Source organism: Pygoscelis adeliae, unplaced genomic scaffold (assembly GCF_000699105.1).
Source record: "Pygoscelis adeliae isolate BGI_AS28 unplaced genomic scaffold, ASM69910v1 Scaffold208, whole genome shotgun sequence".
Taxonomy (NCBI): domain Eukaryota; kingdom Metazoa; phylum Chordata; class Aves; order Sphenisciformes; family Spheniscidae; genus Pygoscelis; species Pygoscelis adeliae.
The window spans coordinates 1,771,907-1,787,547 of NW_008825290.1; the positions used below are offsets into that span (position 1 = coordinate 1,771,907).

General features: G+C 52.4%; 1 protein-coding gene across 1 annotated transcript in view; it reads left to right on the top strand.

Annotated features, from left to right (window-relative positions):
* Positions 1-15,619, top strand: part of MTMR14 (myotubularin related protein 14) — a 41,523-nt gene extending 25,904 nt beyond the window's left edge. The window contains exons 15-20 of the mRNA XM_009329950.1: positions 26-96; positions 733-782; positions 1,002-1,140; positions 3,912-4,088; positions 11,882-12,037; positions 15,361-15,619. Coding sequence (XP_009328225.1) covers positions 26-96; positions 733-782; positions 1,002-1,140; positions 3,912-4,088; positions 11,882-12,037; positions 15,361-15,538 — 771 coding nt within the window. The 3' untranslated portion in view covers positions 15,539-15,619. The remainder of the gene's footprint in view (positions 1-25; positions 97-732; positions 783-1,001; positions 1,141-3,911; positions 4,089-11,881; positions 12,038-15,360) is intronic.
* Positions 15,620-15,641: the final 22 nt, after the last annotated feature.

Sequence of the window (15,641 nt, forward strand, 5' to 3'; positions counted from 1 at the left end):
CGCTATTCTCTCTCCCTTTGCTCAGATTTTCTTTTTCTGCTTCAATTTTCTGAAGCACATCACCTCTGAAGAGTTCTCTGCTGTGAAGTCACAGAGGTAAGGAGCCTGTGCCTGCTGCTGCATGGGCTGCAGAGCCAGGGAGCTTGTTAGTGCTGTTCCTTTGGGGAGACGGAAGCCCTGGTGTCCTAGCCCAGTTTTCTTTAATTTATTCTGCAACTCTGAAGGCTGCAAAATGGGGCCGAGGCTTGCGAGGTGCCACATTGTGCTCTGAAAAACTGTCCATGCTGAAACGTGCTCTCTGCTTAATGACTGTCCGTGGCTGCTGTAGCACGGATGAACCCAGAGATGCGTGCTCTGGCTCAAGCAGGCTGTGCAGCAAGCTCCACGAGGCACTGCTGGGGGGAGCGGGGGTGGCTGTTTTTTAACAGACCGCTAAGCATTAACCCCTTCCTGTTTCAGGAGGGGCAGAAAGAAACAAAACTCACCCTGGAGGCTCTGAATAAGCACATGTCTGCCTGCAGCCTGTTGCCACCCTCTCAAAGCACAGGGTGTGTGGGCTGGGACTGTTAGGAGGGTCGGATACTGCACACCAGCCCCATCCCCTCCCCTCTGCCCCTCCACAGCTAACTTCCCCACCGCTCTGATCCGCTGTGTGCTACAGAGATCTGGCTATGGCCAGCTTCCACGCAGCCCTGAAGCGTGGCTGAGGTAACTTTGTCTTTCCTTCCCCAGAAGGAAGAGTTTGCCACCTGGCTTCACCCTGGAAGAGATCTGCATGCTCAGTGAGTGCTGCTGCCGAGCATCAGCACCCCTGGGTGCTGGTAATGGTTGATCGCTTGGGGGCTTGGGTTCCCAGCATCAGGTGGCTACAAATGGGTATGCTTTCCTTGGGGCCTCACAAGAATGCAGCCCCAGGGCACGTGGGAAGTGTATTGCTTAAAGGAAGAGAAAGTGAGCAAGATCGAGATGGTCTTCAGGTAGCTCTGTTTTGTTTTCTCTAGAGCAGAGAGACCGAGGCAGCACCACAAGTCTGAGCAGTGACTTCTCTCTGGGGATGGAAAGTTCCCCTGGAGCCGCTGGGAGCTTCACCTATGAAGCAGTGGAGCTGATGCCAGCAGGAGCACAGGCTCAAGCAGCATGGTGAGGAGATAACCACTCAATGGGCTGCAGAACAAAAGGCGCAGGCTCTGAGCACAGTAGAAAAGCTATTTCTGAAGTCCCTCACTCTCCAGGTCTGCTCTCTTTGGCATGGGTTCCTTATGGTGGAAAGAGGAATTTGGCTGTGAGAGGCTTTGCTGCAACTTGTGCTACAGAACTTCTGCACCAAAAATTGGAGACCGCCCCATGTTAGAGACTGTCAGGCTTCTGCGGGGATGCTCCTGAAGTTTGTCCCTTGATGAGAGTAAAGGAGCTTTGTTCCATTTTCACCAGTTTCACTGTTAAACTTCATCCACAAAAGGATTTCGTTACTTTTAAAAGATGATTCCAAACTATGAGAAAAATGACATTTGGCATCAGCCTCCCCAGGGAAAAGTGGAGGCAGTTTAGCTGCCCTAAAATGAAGGCAGTTTAGCTGCCCTTAATTGGTTTATGGAAGAGATTATACAGGGGAGTGTCTGCAGTTAGTGGTAGGTGGGCTGGGTGGCCAAGAATCCCCTCTAAACTTCAGCCCCTCTAACAGCACGAGGTGTGTGAGCTGAAATCAGGTTGCTGCCTGCAGCGCTGCTTAGAGATACTTCTGGGGGAGAATACGAAATTCTCAGTGCTCCCTATTGGTAGAAGGTCTCATAGGACTTGCCTGGGGATGTAGGTGGCTGGCTGGAAGCGGGGACTGGGGAAGGTGTCTGGCAACTCTGCTGCTCTGGGGCGGGCGTTGTGCTTGCTTGTGGAGTTTCTGGTGCTGTTTGGGGATTTCAGAACCTTGCTGTAGGGTTGCCCCTCTCAGTTTAATTTTTCTCTCTTCTCCCTCAGCACATGTGAAAATGCTATTTTATATTGCAATTATTTTAAATTAAATCTGGGTTGTGCTGGAGGCAGTTGGAAGTCCTCTGGGACTGAGCCTGCAGCCATGCTAGGGGCAGCAGCCTTTCTAAAGCACATTGTGATTCAATTTATAAAATGCTGAAGAGGGGAAGAGAGAATCTTCCTGCAGAATCACAAAATGGAGATGGGGAGTCCCAAACCGCGTTTACCAAGTAAGCAGCGCAGGGTCCTCTAACACACAGACCCTACCTATCCACAGCAAAGTGACTGCAGCAAGTAGAGGACAACTTTCCACTTGCCTGGCTGCAGGGCAGTAAACTGGAAGCATTTACGTTGCTCTGAGCGCTCAGGACATACAGATGAGATCCTGCAGCGCAAAACCTACACATGATTTTCACAAGATGTGAAGCGGCCAGAGCATGCTGGAAGAGATCTGTTGCACTTGCGTGTATCAGGGCTTGATTTTGTGATGTGTTTTCTAACTCTGGTTTGCTTTCATTCCTGTTGGAGACATCAGGCTGTGTTGGGGCTAGCTGCTGCTACCATGGGGATGGTTTGGGCCCATGCTGTGGGCATGAGCTTGGGAAAGGGAAGGTTGTGAGCCTTGCCATGAGTGCTTAGCAAGGGGACTGCTCTCGGATGTCTTGCTGCAGGCTGTTGTGGCTGTGTAGTCTGGAGAACAGGTAGGGCTTGCTGCAAGCTGGGTGAGCTGGACTGTGGGGAGCGTGAGTGGGGAGGGGATGTGCTTCATTGTGTTGTCCTGAAAACAGGTGGCCTCGAGGTCTCCTTGCAGGGAGAGTCATTTGGTTTTTAGCTGTACAAGCCTGTTTCTGCAAGCTGTGCTTGGAGATGTTGGCAGCTATGATAACATGAGATAAATAATGCTTGAGAGAGGCTGTGGTGTGATGTTTGAGGGTGGACACCTTCAAGAAGTGAAGAGAGGATATCGTGCTTTCCACTGTACAATGAGCCTGTCTTTAGCTGCACTTGCTGACAGTGCTCGAGATCTCAGTCAAAGCTGAGATGCCCTTCCAGATTCCAGAAAGAACAGCATCTTTTCTCCTTGAGTTTGTCTGCTTTAGACTTTTCCTTTTTACTTGTGTACATAGGGAGGTCTTTGTCCAATTCACTGTGGTTTTGGAAGGGGACAAATTCTTGGGACTCTTCCACAAAAAAAAAACTGATGTAAGAAAGGAAATCTGAACGTGGAGCAGCAGTGATGTGAATTAGTCCCAAATATGTGTGCCAGTTTGGCATGTAGCTGGATGGTGCTGTGAGCTAAGGCCTGACGCAGCAATGGACAGTGAATCACACCCGAGTCTGAATATGCTGGCTGGAAAAGAAGCCAGAGCAGTTCTGGGCTGTCAGCACAGACAGGGAGAGGGCTGAAACGCACCTACATCTGGAGTGATTGTCAGCTCTGTGCACATGGTCAGAAGTGTGGTCAGCGGTGCCTGAAGGGAATCACTAAAAGGGAAAATAACACTGGTGGTGTGTCCCTGTCACGCTCATCAGTGCACACGAACGCCCACCTGGGCTGAGCTCCTCGGCTGATACACTTTGTAGAGTTCAGAGCAGATTGAAATGGTCTTTCCCTGCTGGGAGGCCCCTTGCTTGAGGCATTTTTACAGCTAGACTAAACAAAGCAATCACTGTATGTGTGTGGGCTGATGCATTCTCCTGTCTCTGGTTTCCAGGTCACGTGGATGGTGATCTATAAAAGAATGGGCTAAGATGGGTTGAGTTCAGTGTACCCCCGTCACTGAGTGGTTACCCGTGACTCATGGTTCCTTGGGAGGGAGGAGGGCAGGTTCACTGGGAACAAGAGCTTGTAGCTTCTGGGATAAAATCCAGCCTGCTGTGGAAAGGCTTCCTAGTTGGAGTATGTGGGAAAGCCAGCTTTGTCACCCAAGTCCTCCATCCCACAGGAGGAAGAGCTGCGCATCGTCGCCACAAGCCGTGCTCTGGAGCAGGGCACAGCAGTCTGAAGACAGGCTGCCTTCTGCAGGGATGGTCGAAGTCAAGTCCTCCAGCTCCTCCTCATCAACCCATTCTGATAACTTCCTGAGGATTGGAAGCAGCCCACTGGAAGTGCCCAGATCCAGGTGAGATGGGACGGAGTAGAGCATTTCTCAGCAAAATGAGTGTCTGGTAAGGAGAGCGCAGGGCTGCACTTGTGTGGCTCTGAGAACCCTGGAGCACATGGGTTTGTATCTGCAAACAGGCCTCAGGAGGCCTGTTCCTGTCTAGCCTGACCTTGTGTGAAGTGCTGGCCATTAAACACAGAAACTCCTGCCTCAGCCCATTTAGAGGAGTGAGGAACAGTGCCGATAACGGCTAGGTGTTTGTTCTGCCTGTCCTCAGCGCATGCCTCAACTCCACGAGCTCTGGCATCTCTGCATCCTGCATGTTTGGAGCTCACAGCACTTTCTCTGTCAAATGCATCCACAGGGGTTTGAAATGGCTGTGTTGTGTGGGGGAGGAAGCCTTTCAAACCAAGCAGACCTCATTCTGCATCTATCCTGTCCCCCTTTCCACCTGCTGACCTTCCTGATGCTGCAGGGTGGAAAAACTCTGGGTGCTGGTGGCAAGCAGAGGTAGAATCCGCTGGGAGCAAGTTAGGAGCAAGCTGCGAGCGCTGTGCCGGCACAAAGGATTTCACCTGGAAGGCTGTGTGTTCCCGCTGGGCAACCGGGGAATGGGGACCCTGGACCTGAGCCTGATCTCATGCCGTAACAAAGGATATTCTGGCACCCGTCTGGAGTCTGATGCTGTGGTAGGGCAAAGCAGAGTGGTGAGCGAGGCTAGGGAAGAAAGAGCAGAGCCTGTGGAGCAAACACCATGTGTTTAGGCCGACAGGGGATAAAGAGGCTCTTAGATAAGAGGTTGCTGTTAGCAGCATCAAACACTTGTGTAGTCTCTGCAGGCTTTCCGATGAGTCTTTTTCTAGTGATTCCCTTCAAAAACAGCCACCAGCCAAATTTTAGTACTCTCTCATCACACGGAAAATAAAATGACAAACAAGTAAAGCATTGAAAATTTGTAAGACTTTCTTACCAAGTTTCTCGATTCCAGAGAAAAATCACTGTCTGACAGTTTTCATAAATGATGCTAACTGTTCTCCCTGGGGAAAGAGATCAATAGGATGTTTCTGAGTTGTTGCTGGGGCCCACCTCTACATTCTCTGTAAGATGAAGTAAATCTCCCGAGAAGAGAAGAAAATACAGGAGAGAAAGCAGCTTGCCTTGGGGGCTGCTTTTGTTCATGACGGTAATGCCACAACTCCTGTGTGTGGTCTCATGCCATTCCCAAGACTTGAGAGGCCATTCAGCGCTGGGCTGGTGGCGAGCTTGCAGCAATGCTGTGGAAGAAGCGGTTTATAATGCTTCAGCTGGACTCTGCTCTGCGAGAGCGAAGAAGAGAAACAGAGTAGGCGGAAGAGCACCACGGGAAGGGGCTGAGCACACAGTCCCTGGGATTCCAGGGGCTCAGAGTTGGTAAAGCCAGCAATTATCTTTCCTCTGGCTGTGTCTGGATGACGTGTCTATAAGCTTAGTGCCCATTGGTATCGGGTGTTCAGAACTGCCACCCCCAGGGCTTGAGGCAGCAGGCAAGCATGGTGGGGAAGCTTGTTACTTCCAGGCCAGAGTCCCTGGGGGTGGCTTTTTCCTATGCCCAATAAATATCCCTGAGAAGGAGTTGCATTATTCTGTCATTGTAAGAGGTAAATGTTCTGTGAATTCTGCTATAAACGTTTTTCTGACCTTTATGATATCTTCTACCATGGCACAAAGCCTTTATAACCCTTCAACACAGCAAGGTTGCACCAGTCCACTCCCAATCCCTGTTAACTTTTGTGAACAAGGCAGTGTGAAAGGCTGGGCTAGAAAAAAGTACACGACGGGGGAATAGGGGATAAAAGGGGGAGCAAACCCCTTGCACAGCCTGGAACCAAGGGGACAGGAGAAGGAAATGAGTTGTGAAGCCAAAGTGGTGAAATCAGCTGCACACAAAGATGGTTTGCCTGCTACACTCGTGCTGGGTGGAGACTGTACACCTGCATGCTCTCCATCTCTGGAGTCACTTAGGTTTGCCCTGCTCTTCTTGGTGTGCAGGCTGGAGGAAATAATAATAGAGACCTAGACCCTTCCACCCTAGGGAGTGGGTGGAATTGTCAAGGCAACGGCTGAACTGAGCTTCTCTTTCAAACCCAGTCTTCTGGCACACTCATGCTCCTTTGCCTCCTAGTCCATTGCCAGATCAGTGAGACTGCCCTGCCTGCCTTCCCTGGGGTAACACTGCTAACAGCTCTGCTAGCTAAGGACTTGAGCAATGCGTTGCCTTGTCAGACGCTGACATGGCTTGTACTTTTTGGGGCCTGGACATGGTATGTTTTCTCCAGAGAGAGAGGTTATGTCACCCCACTTGGCTTTGGTCTCCCTGCTTGGACTATGTTCGTCTGAATTTGTCTGGTGAGCTCCGTGCAGGTAATGGATTATCACAGTACCTTCAGCCACCATTTTCTATCCTGAAGGAAGAGTCCCATTTTGGGTGGAGAAGGAGTGTATCTGTGATGGAAGGAAGAGGTAAATTCTGTTCCTTCACCCCCCGAGAAATGGTGGGACTAGGATGGAAAGGCTGGAGCACAGAGACTGATCAGGGTGCCAGAAATACCTTCATCTCTACAGTGCTGCTGGCAGGTTAACAGCCAAGGCTGTTAAGATGAAGAAACTACTGTACTTGACTTCCTAATCCTCTGGCTGTGTGGCCATAGCAACAAAACACTTAACCACTGCAGCAGCAGTTGAGGAAAAACGGTTGCTTGTAAAATGCCAGCAGGCACCCTTCAGGTAGTTCACGTAAACAGCCCAGCCTGTATGCTGGCAGGCAGGGGAGCTCTGGAGGGAACGGGAAGGCAAGCCAACAGAGAGAGATGAGCAGGGACTGGGAGGGGAACTGGGGTGTCCTAAATGAAGGAGTCACAAATGTCGAGTCAGCTGGTGGGAGCCAAGCCCCGCTCCTGGCCGGGCCACGTCAGCAGTCTGCTGCTGCCATCGCCTCACAAGCCTGCCTCCTGTGTCCTGCTGTGATCCAGAGGTCCTGGGTACCTGTAAATCCCAGGATGGTTCTTGTTAGGCAAAGCAGTACAAAGGCAAATTCCTAGCAGTCTTTCTAACTTATCCCAATGCAATGGTAAGATCGCATCTGCTGAGGGCAAACATGCATTAAGATATTGCATAGATTATTTGCAGAGCAGGACAAGGTGTTTGTTGTTCTACAAACGGAGAGCTCTGAGTATGGCAGATAGTGTGCATTGAATCGAACTCCCTGCGTGCGAGTGGGTAGCAGCTTGCAAACCTTGTCCTGTGTTTGCATTTGACACTAGTAGTCTCAGCGTCCCATGACACTGCAGAAAAACCCTGTATCTGTGTCAGGGATTTAGTATGTGTGCACATAGCACTAATGTGGATTAGCAGCTGGATAATCTTTGGTTGAATGTGCTTTCGCTAAGTCAATTAAATGAAATCCAAAGTACTGTGATCCGAAGAGTCGAGATCTGCAAGAGTTAAATTATGGAGGATCTGCTTTGGTCAGCAGTCACAGAGAACTGCCTTACCTTAAGGGCTGCAGGCGGTTCAGGTGTGGGTCTGGAGGGAGTGCAGTGAGCGCAGAGAGGGACAGGGAAGCTGCTGTCTCCCTTGGCTTTGGGTGTTTTGTTGGTAGTGATAAGACTGCACGCGCACTACGTGTCTTGCTCCTTGCAGCCACCTGGCTTGGAAGGTGTATCTGCGATGTGACAACTTGGGATAGCGACCGCAGCAGGACAGGAATTGTTTACAGGGATGTTTTCTGGAATTATTGCACGACTATGCCACAAGATGTGCTTGCCGGCTGGCACATGACTGTGCTGCAATCAAAAATGGTTGTGCTCGCAGAGGACTGGCTGCTTGGGCTGTTACAGCACTAACACAGCCTGTAGATAGCTGCCTGGGATTCAGCCAGGGCTCTCAGTACAGCGCTCTGCCAAGTACTCCTTGCCAACATTTCCCACGCAAAGGTGGGAAGGGCTGCCCTTTACTCCAGGTTGCCACAGTCTGTCTGCGTGTACAGTACCTACTTAACGCTTCGATTTGAGGCACAGAGCATATGCTGGCAAATGAGCTGCTTCCCAAATAGTCCTAGGTGTGTAGAAATATGGCAGGTGAGCGGAGGCGGCACAGGGCAGGATGAGAGCCTAGCTGCTGGGCACTTGGCACTCGTCTCAATTACGTATTAAGAAAGGGAAGGATCCCTGACTGTTGCTCTGCCTCCGGTATTGGCTCTCCTCTGGTAAGCGAGTGTTCGTGTGCTCTGAAATACTCTATCTTGTGCAGCATGTTGCATGGGAAGTACTGACCTAATTAAAAGGAACCGTTCCAGGCTAGGAGTTGCTAGTTTGTGGCCTGCTAGAGGTCCTTCCTTGTGTGAAGGAACAGCTTGCAGCTCATCTCTGTTTTGCTAATCTAATTTTGTTAATCTTGCACTTTTGAGGGAGTTTCTTCCCACTCGTGGACCTGAAGAGGTGGGTGTGTGAAGCTCACTTTCATTCTCTTTCTGTCTGCCATTAGATGTCTGTGGCAGAGACAGTGACTTGAAGACTTGCTGTATCTCATCTCTCTTAACCACGTCGGCTTTGCTGTGGTCGTCCAGCTGCTTCCCAAGACCCTCCACGCTGCCCTTGCAGCTAGCCAGCCTCTGGCACGGCTGTAATGTGTTGCAAACCTGTTCTTACAGGCTTGGGGACTGGTCCTGCTGCCCCAGCAGCCCCAACTTGCACCGAAGCCCTTTTTGGGCCTCTGCAGCAAGACTTTACAAGGAGCCTTCAGGGGTAGAAATAACAAGAAGACTTTCACCTTTAGCATTTACCGGATTGCACTGGGATACAATCACCTTAGAGATCTGGTCTTGGTCTCAAGCCAAGCTCAGCTTTTAAGAAGCTCTGCTGCCCTTGCAGTGCAAACGCAGGATTTCCCATGCCATGCCTTCCCTGCCTGTCTCACCCAGCCCTGGCCCCTGCTGTCTCTCGAGGCTGTTCAAGATGCTTGTTGGTTGTGACACTTCCTCAGGGGCCTCCCTTGAGACGGCATTGGGGATAGAGGGGAAAGTCTGCCACGATATCTTAGCTCTGCTGGCTAGGCTCAGCTATCTAAGCCAGGAGAGGGATGACCTGGACTCATTGCAGAGTTAATCAGTTTATTCAATTAATTGACAAGTGTTTATTCTGCTGCCTGGAGGCGAGCCACAGAATTGGCTGCCTTGAACTCCTAGGCTCCTGTGCTATTAGGTTAGATGTAACTTGACTAAGTTTGTACAGCTGCTTGACAGGGTTGGGGAGCCCAGGAAGGTTTAGAGAGCTAGAGAGCCTCTGAGAGTCAGTCTTGCAGGAGGTACATGACGCTTTTATCAGCCTGTCCAAGAAAGGATTCAAGAGATGACTTGATCCACCTCCAAGAGGCGGGTGTAAGATCAGTCTAATCTTAGCTGACAACCATGGAAGGTGACCAGCAGCTGAAAGCTGAGGCTATACACCCAAAGCAGGAAAGAATTTTCTGCTCACCTTCTTTAGCACAGACTCATCTGGCCAGCGTGGTTGATGATACTGGGCAGAGGGACATTTTTACTGTCCCTAGGGCCCTGGATCATGTCTTGTTCCTTCGCTTGCCACAGGGGCACAGTCTCCTAGGCAGGCTCCTGATGATACTACTTTCCCTTTGCGAGAACTGCAGAGCTCTGCTCGGTTCTCTTCACCTTCACCTGGAGATCCTGCCATAGCCCAAGCCCTCCTCTGCCATCCAGAGTCTCCCTCTTCAAAACCTTTGTTTCTGCCTGGCCCCAAACCTATCCTCTGTTCAGCCACCCATTACTTTTCTGGCAGCAATGATGTCCCTGTCTACTTTCAGCTCAAGCCCATTGCCTGTAGACCTCTTTACGGTTTTAGCTCAAATTCTTGTAACTGCGTGTGACAGTCCTGTTTTTCCTGTCTGGCTGTGCTGTACTCTCAGGGAGGTGACATCCTCCTCTTCCCTCTGCACTGAAGCAGTGTTCCTCTATGCTTCTCCCTGGCTTCCTGCACTGTTCCCACTGTGCTTCCAGCATGGCACCGTGCTCTGGGCCCAAACACTCTGCCTGTTCTCTTCCATCACGGTGACTTCCTTGGCTTTATCTTCCAAAGGCGGGGAGAGGGGTAGATGTCACTGAACAGCTGAGCCCTTTCCCTTGCGAATTCCTTGCATCCCAGGGAAGGTTATCCCTGTCTGATCTCCAGAAGGTTTTTCTAAGAGTGTATGCTGCAGTTCTGCTTTCAATGAAATGCCATCATGCTGCCTACAGTGTTACATGCTCTAGGAAAAACACCTTTTTGCAAGAAGGGGTTCTCCCAATACTTAATGCTTGCAGCACCTCTCTGAACCTCACTCGTCAGTCATCGAGCAGCCAGAGAACAAGAGCTATACACGGCAGGTGAAGCTCTGCTCTTCCCATTTTCTGCTGTGATGCCTTTCCAGAGCCTGAACTTCCAGACAGTGGTGTTACCCCCAAGCTGCAGCTGCGGGAACGTTAGCACTGTGATGGGAAGCTGACACGCAAGGAGCTGTGTGACGTCCCCTTCTCCGCTTGTGCAGCCAGCTCAGGACTGCATTTCAGACTTCTCAAACTTGGCGGTATTGATCAGACTAGTTAAATGGCAGGCTTGGAATCAGATCGAGATTGCAAATAGGTTTCCCACTGTGCATCTCCCTCCACCCTCACCTTCCAGTCTCGCTGAGGTCCTTCTTGCTGTGGGAGATCCTGTCTTTCTAGCTGTTCTCCTGGTCTCTTGGGGAGCAGCTGCAGTGCGCCACTGCTATTCTTAGCTGTGAAGACAGCGTGCAAGTACCTGGCCCAGCAGAGCTGGAGCTGGTGCACTGCTATCTGCCCAGCAGATCTCAGATAAATTATCCAGAAGATCCTGGTAGTGTGTAATTGAGTAGCTCTGCTACAGGCTGTGCTTCCAGCTATGTACACTCTGCTGTGCAGCGGGGCACAGTAATTGCTTGCTCCCCGGAAGCCAAGAGCTCTGGGTTCGTCTCAAGTGATTGTGCCCTCTTCTCTGAGATTTTGGAGGGACTCCTCAGATTCACTTCTCAGATTTCGTGCTTCCTCCTTTCCTGGTGAGAGGTTGCATACATCAAACAATTACCGTCCCTTGGCTATTTCTCCTGTCCTAAAGAAGTTTTGCCACCTGGTTTCTGGCACAGTCCATTCTTCTAACACAGGAATGAAAAGGTCTTCAGATGCTGGGGGGGGGTGGCTGCCCTGGGGACGTCTTGAGCAGTGACTGGCTCTGTCCAGGTCTGGCGTTAATGCCTCAGGAGTGATCTGCTTTCTAACAGCTGCTGGACCAAGGATCTCTAAGTCTTTCTCAGCACTAACCAAGTCACAACCTTGATTCTGTCAGGCCTTGCCGCTGCTCTGGGATGTGCTAAGAGCTACAACAAGGAACAGGGGGATGCCCCTTGTACAAGCACGGTGTCCACATCTGTGAGGGATTCAGGGCAGGACATGCTGTTGCACCTCGCTAATGGGTTTCACAGTTCTGCATGGCCATCTGCTGCTTGCTGGCTGTGTCCTGTCCGGCTCCCGCTGCGCTCCTGCTGCTCTGTCGGCCCCAGGCAGCTTGGCTCTCCCCTCGCTTTCAAAGGAAAGGCTTGGCCTGGGGCCCAGCCAGAGCTGCATGTTGCACCCTGGTCCCCGAGTCTCAAAGCTGCTGGCGCAGGCGTTGCTGGTCGTCAGCCCAGCGGTCCCTGGCACCAGCATCAGTGAAAGGCACGTGGCTGAATGACCTGACTGATCGCGCCGTCTCCCTCTCTCTCTGCCCCAGATCGGCGGACCATTCTCTGCCCGGATCTTCCGTTTCCACAGACTTTGGCAGCTGGCAGATGGTGACAGGGTGTGGCAGTATTCGGGAGCAGGCAATCCTGAGCGCAGACGCCTCTCTCCCTTGCAGCTTCCCGGATGAGTTCCCTAGCACTTGCCTGTAAGTGTCTCAAACACAGGATCTCTCCTTGGGTCCCTCGGCTGGCTGCGAGCACTGGAACTTTATCACCCTGGCACTTTCGAAGAAGCCTGGGAGCCTGTAACAAGCTGTCCCATCTTCCCTTCTTTGATGCTTTCCATCCACAAATTCAGTCACTGAGCGCTCTTTGCTTATGCTGAACTCAGAAAGAAACCGGCATCTTCTCTGCCTAATGATGGGGGGGGCACTTTGCTTTCTGTAGGAAGAAGAGGCTTTCCTCTCTTCCCTGAAGACACATAATTTGGGCATAACCGAGTACATTTGAGGATGCGTGCTTGTCAGGACAGGACTGGTATCCCAGATATTCTTGCTTTTGGATCTTGCTCATCTCCATCTTCCCGTTGGGGTCAGATCCTTGCTGCAGTAAGAGAGGGGCTTTCTTTCTGTCACCCCGATTTTTGTCTGACCACGTGCAGCATCATTTGCAGGTGCTGCATCTGGCCAGTGCAGAGCAGCGGAGACCCTGCATCCTGCCGCATCCTGCCATGTAAACTGGCTGGGAGGCAAATGTTCCTCCCCAAACAGAAAGCCACCTTTGTGGAAGCTTGAAAGACAGGAGATTCGCTTTAATTGCTGTTAGAGAAGAGGCTTGTGCCTTCAGGCTGTAAACTCTCAATCAAGAAACTGAAATGGCGGATCAGGGGCTGCCGCTAGCTAGCTGTGCTAGAGCTGTGCTGCCAAACGCTTGAGGTCCCTTACCGAGGTCTGAGTACGTGCTTGGGAGGCAGAGGGCAAGCAGTGAGAAAACCGCCATCTCCTGTGAGACAGGCTGGCTGCCCTGGCTCGCCCTCTCATGTGGCTGTGCGCTGTGCTGCTGAGCAGAGCAGCCACTCCCAAGCCATGATGAAGCTACAAGACCCATGAATTGGCGGATCGAAGAATTGCGAGGGATGTCGGACACGGCCTGGTTGATATTTGCTCTCCTCCTTTCACGAGGACACGCTGTGCCGCTTCTGTAGTTGTTTGGAGATCGTTGAAGGAGTAGATCTTCAGCCACCCGACTGCAGGACGGGTGGCTGAAGCAGCAACTGCTTTACTGTGCCCTGAACCTGGCTGTGCTTGGTGGCTGCTGGTCACCAGCAAGTTGTTGCTGCCCTTCTTGGGGTTGGATCTAACGTCAGAATAGGGAATTCAGTAGAGAGAAATGTGATTTGAAGTTGAGCTCTGAATCAGCCTGTGCTGAGACCGTAGGCTCACGCGGCTTAGAGTCCGGCTGCTTGGGACAGCCGAGTTCAAAGGGAGGGGAGCAGCGGTGGTGCTTCTCCCTCGGGTGTGCAGCAGATGCTGCGAGTGCTTTGCCCTGTTCAGCTCTTCACTGGAGCTGTGGGGTGCTCGGAGGCTGGGGACCGCTCGACTGTGGGTGCTGGGACCAGGCGCCGTTTGGAAGGGATGAAGAGTTCCCAAGGTGGTTGTGTTGAGCTTGACCCAGGGCCTCCACTCTCTCTCTGCTCTGCATCAGCTCTGTTCGCTCAGGAGTCCATTGTGGTTTTATCCTAGTTTTTTGCAGCCCAGCATAGTATGAGTTTTTGGAAAATTAAATTCCATTTAAGTTCCCACTTTACATCTCAGCTGGCAGCAGCTCGATGAAGGTATGCTTTTCACAGCCTACTTCTTGTGCTTGTGTGGGGCTTGTCAGGGCTTACTTCGAGCTGGGGCTTTGACAGCCTCCTCTCATCCTGCACCCCAAGCTGCAGACGAGCGGGCAGGCTGTAGGAAGTGTAGCGGGGCAGAGTGCCGTGGATTTGGCAAGGAAGCACGACCTGCCTCCGTGGTTGAACTGCTCAGAGTGAAATGGTGCAGCCGGTCTGCAGGGCTTGGTGTTGGGCAGTGGCCGGCTGCTTGACCCTGCACCTTGGAGTGTCTCACTCCATGAAAGAAACCTAAAAATCTAAGTACAAAATCTGCCCTGTAAAGAGGTGCGAGAGCCAGAAGACGCAGGACCTAACGGCTGCACGCCCTCGCTTACCTCTGGGTGTGACATTTAAGATCACTGTACTCGGGTGCAAATAAGTCCTGCTTTCATGTAGCTTATTTTTAATGCTAGCAGGTTTGCGAGTTCCACGTCCTAATTAGGTTGCCAAAAAGCATCTTTTTAATGTGTTTAGATATGTTGCCTTTTTCCTTTGCTCTCTGGCTTCTCTTTATTATCAGACACTGTAAACAGCGGCCCGGTTGGCTGCCTCGGCATCGCTTGCTGTTTATAGGCCTCCCACCATATCCTCTTGCTGCTGTTTCCGGACCGAAGCTGTTGGCTGTGGGTGGTTAACACTTCCATTCAAATGAGCTGTGCCAATTTATAGCCAGCCCAGGCGCGGGAGAGATTAAAGAGAATTTTTTATGGGGAAGGTGCGCGCTGTGCCCTTGGAGTGACCTTTGAGGAATGTCTTATTCTCTCTGGGAACCACCGGGACATCGCAGAGGCACCGCAGCAAGGACCGTTTCAGGCTGGAGCACTTGGAACAGCTGCCTCTCAACCCTAGTCTTGCTTTCCCCTGCTCCCTCGGCTGAAATACCGCCTTCCCTCTGCTCTCTTCCCCCCACCCCTAACCAGGTGCGTGGATCAGTTGGAGAGGAGAGCAGGTCCCGGGAGAAGCCATGTCCTACTGTGCACGCAGCCCTCCTGCTTGCAGAGAGCAGCCGTGCCGGGGAGCAGAAGTATAACGCTGCTCAGCTCTATTCTTTCTGCGGCTGTAGCGCTCCTTGGGGCTTTTGTCACCTTATCTGCCCCCGCTCATCCAACCCTTCCCCAAAGCTGTCTGTGCTGGCAGAAGCGCGAGAGGCTGGGGCCAGTGGAAGCAAGGGACAGTCGCAAATAGGTTGGAAGTGACTGTCCAGGCATGGCAGATGTGGACAGGCTCCATCTGGGAACGCTGTGCGAGGAGGGGAGGAAGCTGGCGCGGGGGCTGACGTCAGCCAGCACCCGATTGGCGAAAGCAGCACTTTCTGTATGAACGGCGGCCTCGTAAGCATGGTGGTGGTGGGAGAGGCTGGGGGGGGGTGTGAAGGAGGAGACCTAGGGGAGAGCTGGGGCTGTGACTGGCTCCATGGGAGAGGGTTGGGTTGGGTTGGGTTGGGTTGGGTTGGGCAAGGAGGCAGTGGCACCAGCTGCTGTAGCCGGAGCCTTTTGGGGCTGACACTGCCACGGCCACTAGAGCCAGCGGAACACCACGTGTTCACGCCGTGGACAGAGCCCTGCCGCCAGCCTCCTGCCCCATGTCAGGAGTGAGAGCTGGGATGGGGAGAGGGATGGCTGCAGTCGCTGACCTCCCCCTTCTCTCTCCTAGGCTGGTGTCATCGAGCGACCGCGAGTCCCGTCTGGAAGAAGTGCGTTCCGCCTTTCTGGCCAGCTACAGCCGGACCATCGGTCTGAAGGCCGTGCCCCCCAGCCCCTCAGGGGCGATCGGCGGCCTCCTCGAGCAGTTTGTGCGGGGCGTGGGACTGAGAGGCAGCAGCACGCTCTGAGCACGGCGTTACCGCACCGCTGGCTGGAGACCCGCGGGACCTGGCGGGGCCCCCTGGCCGAACCCCGGGACCCCCTTCCCGGTGTGGGCACCTGCAGCGCCCA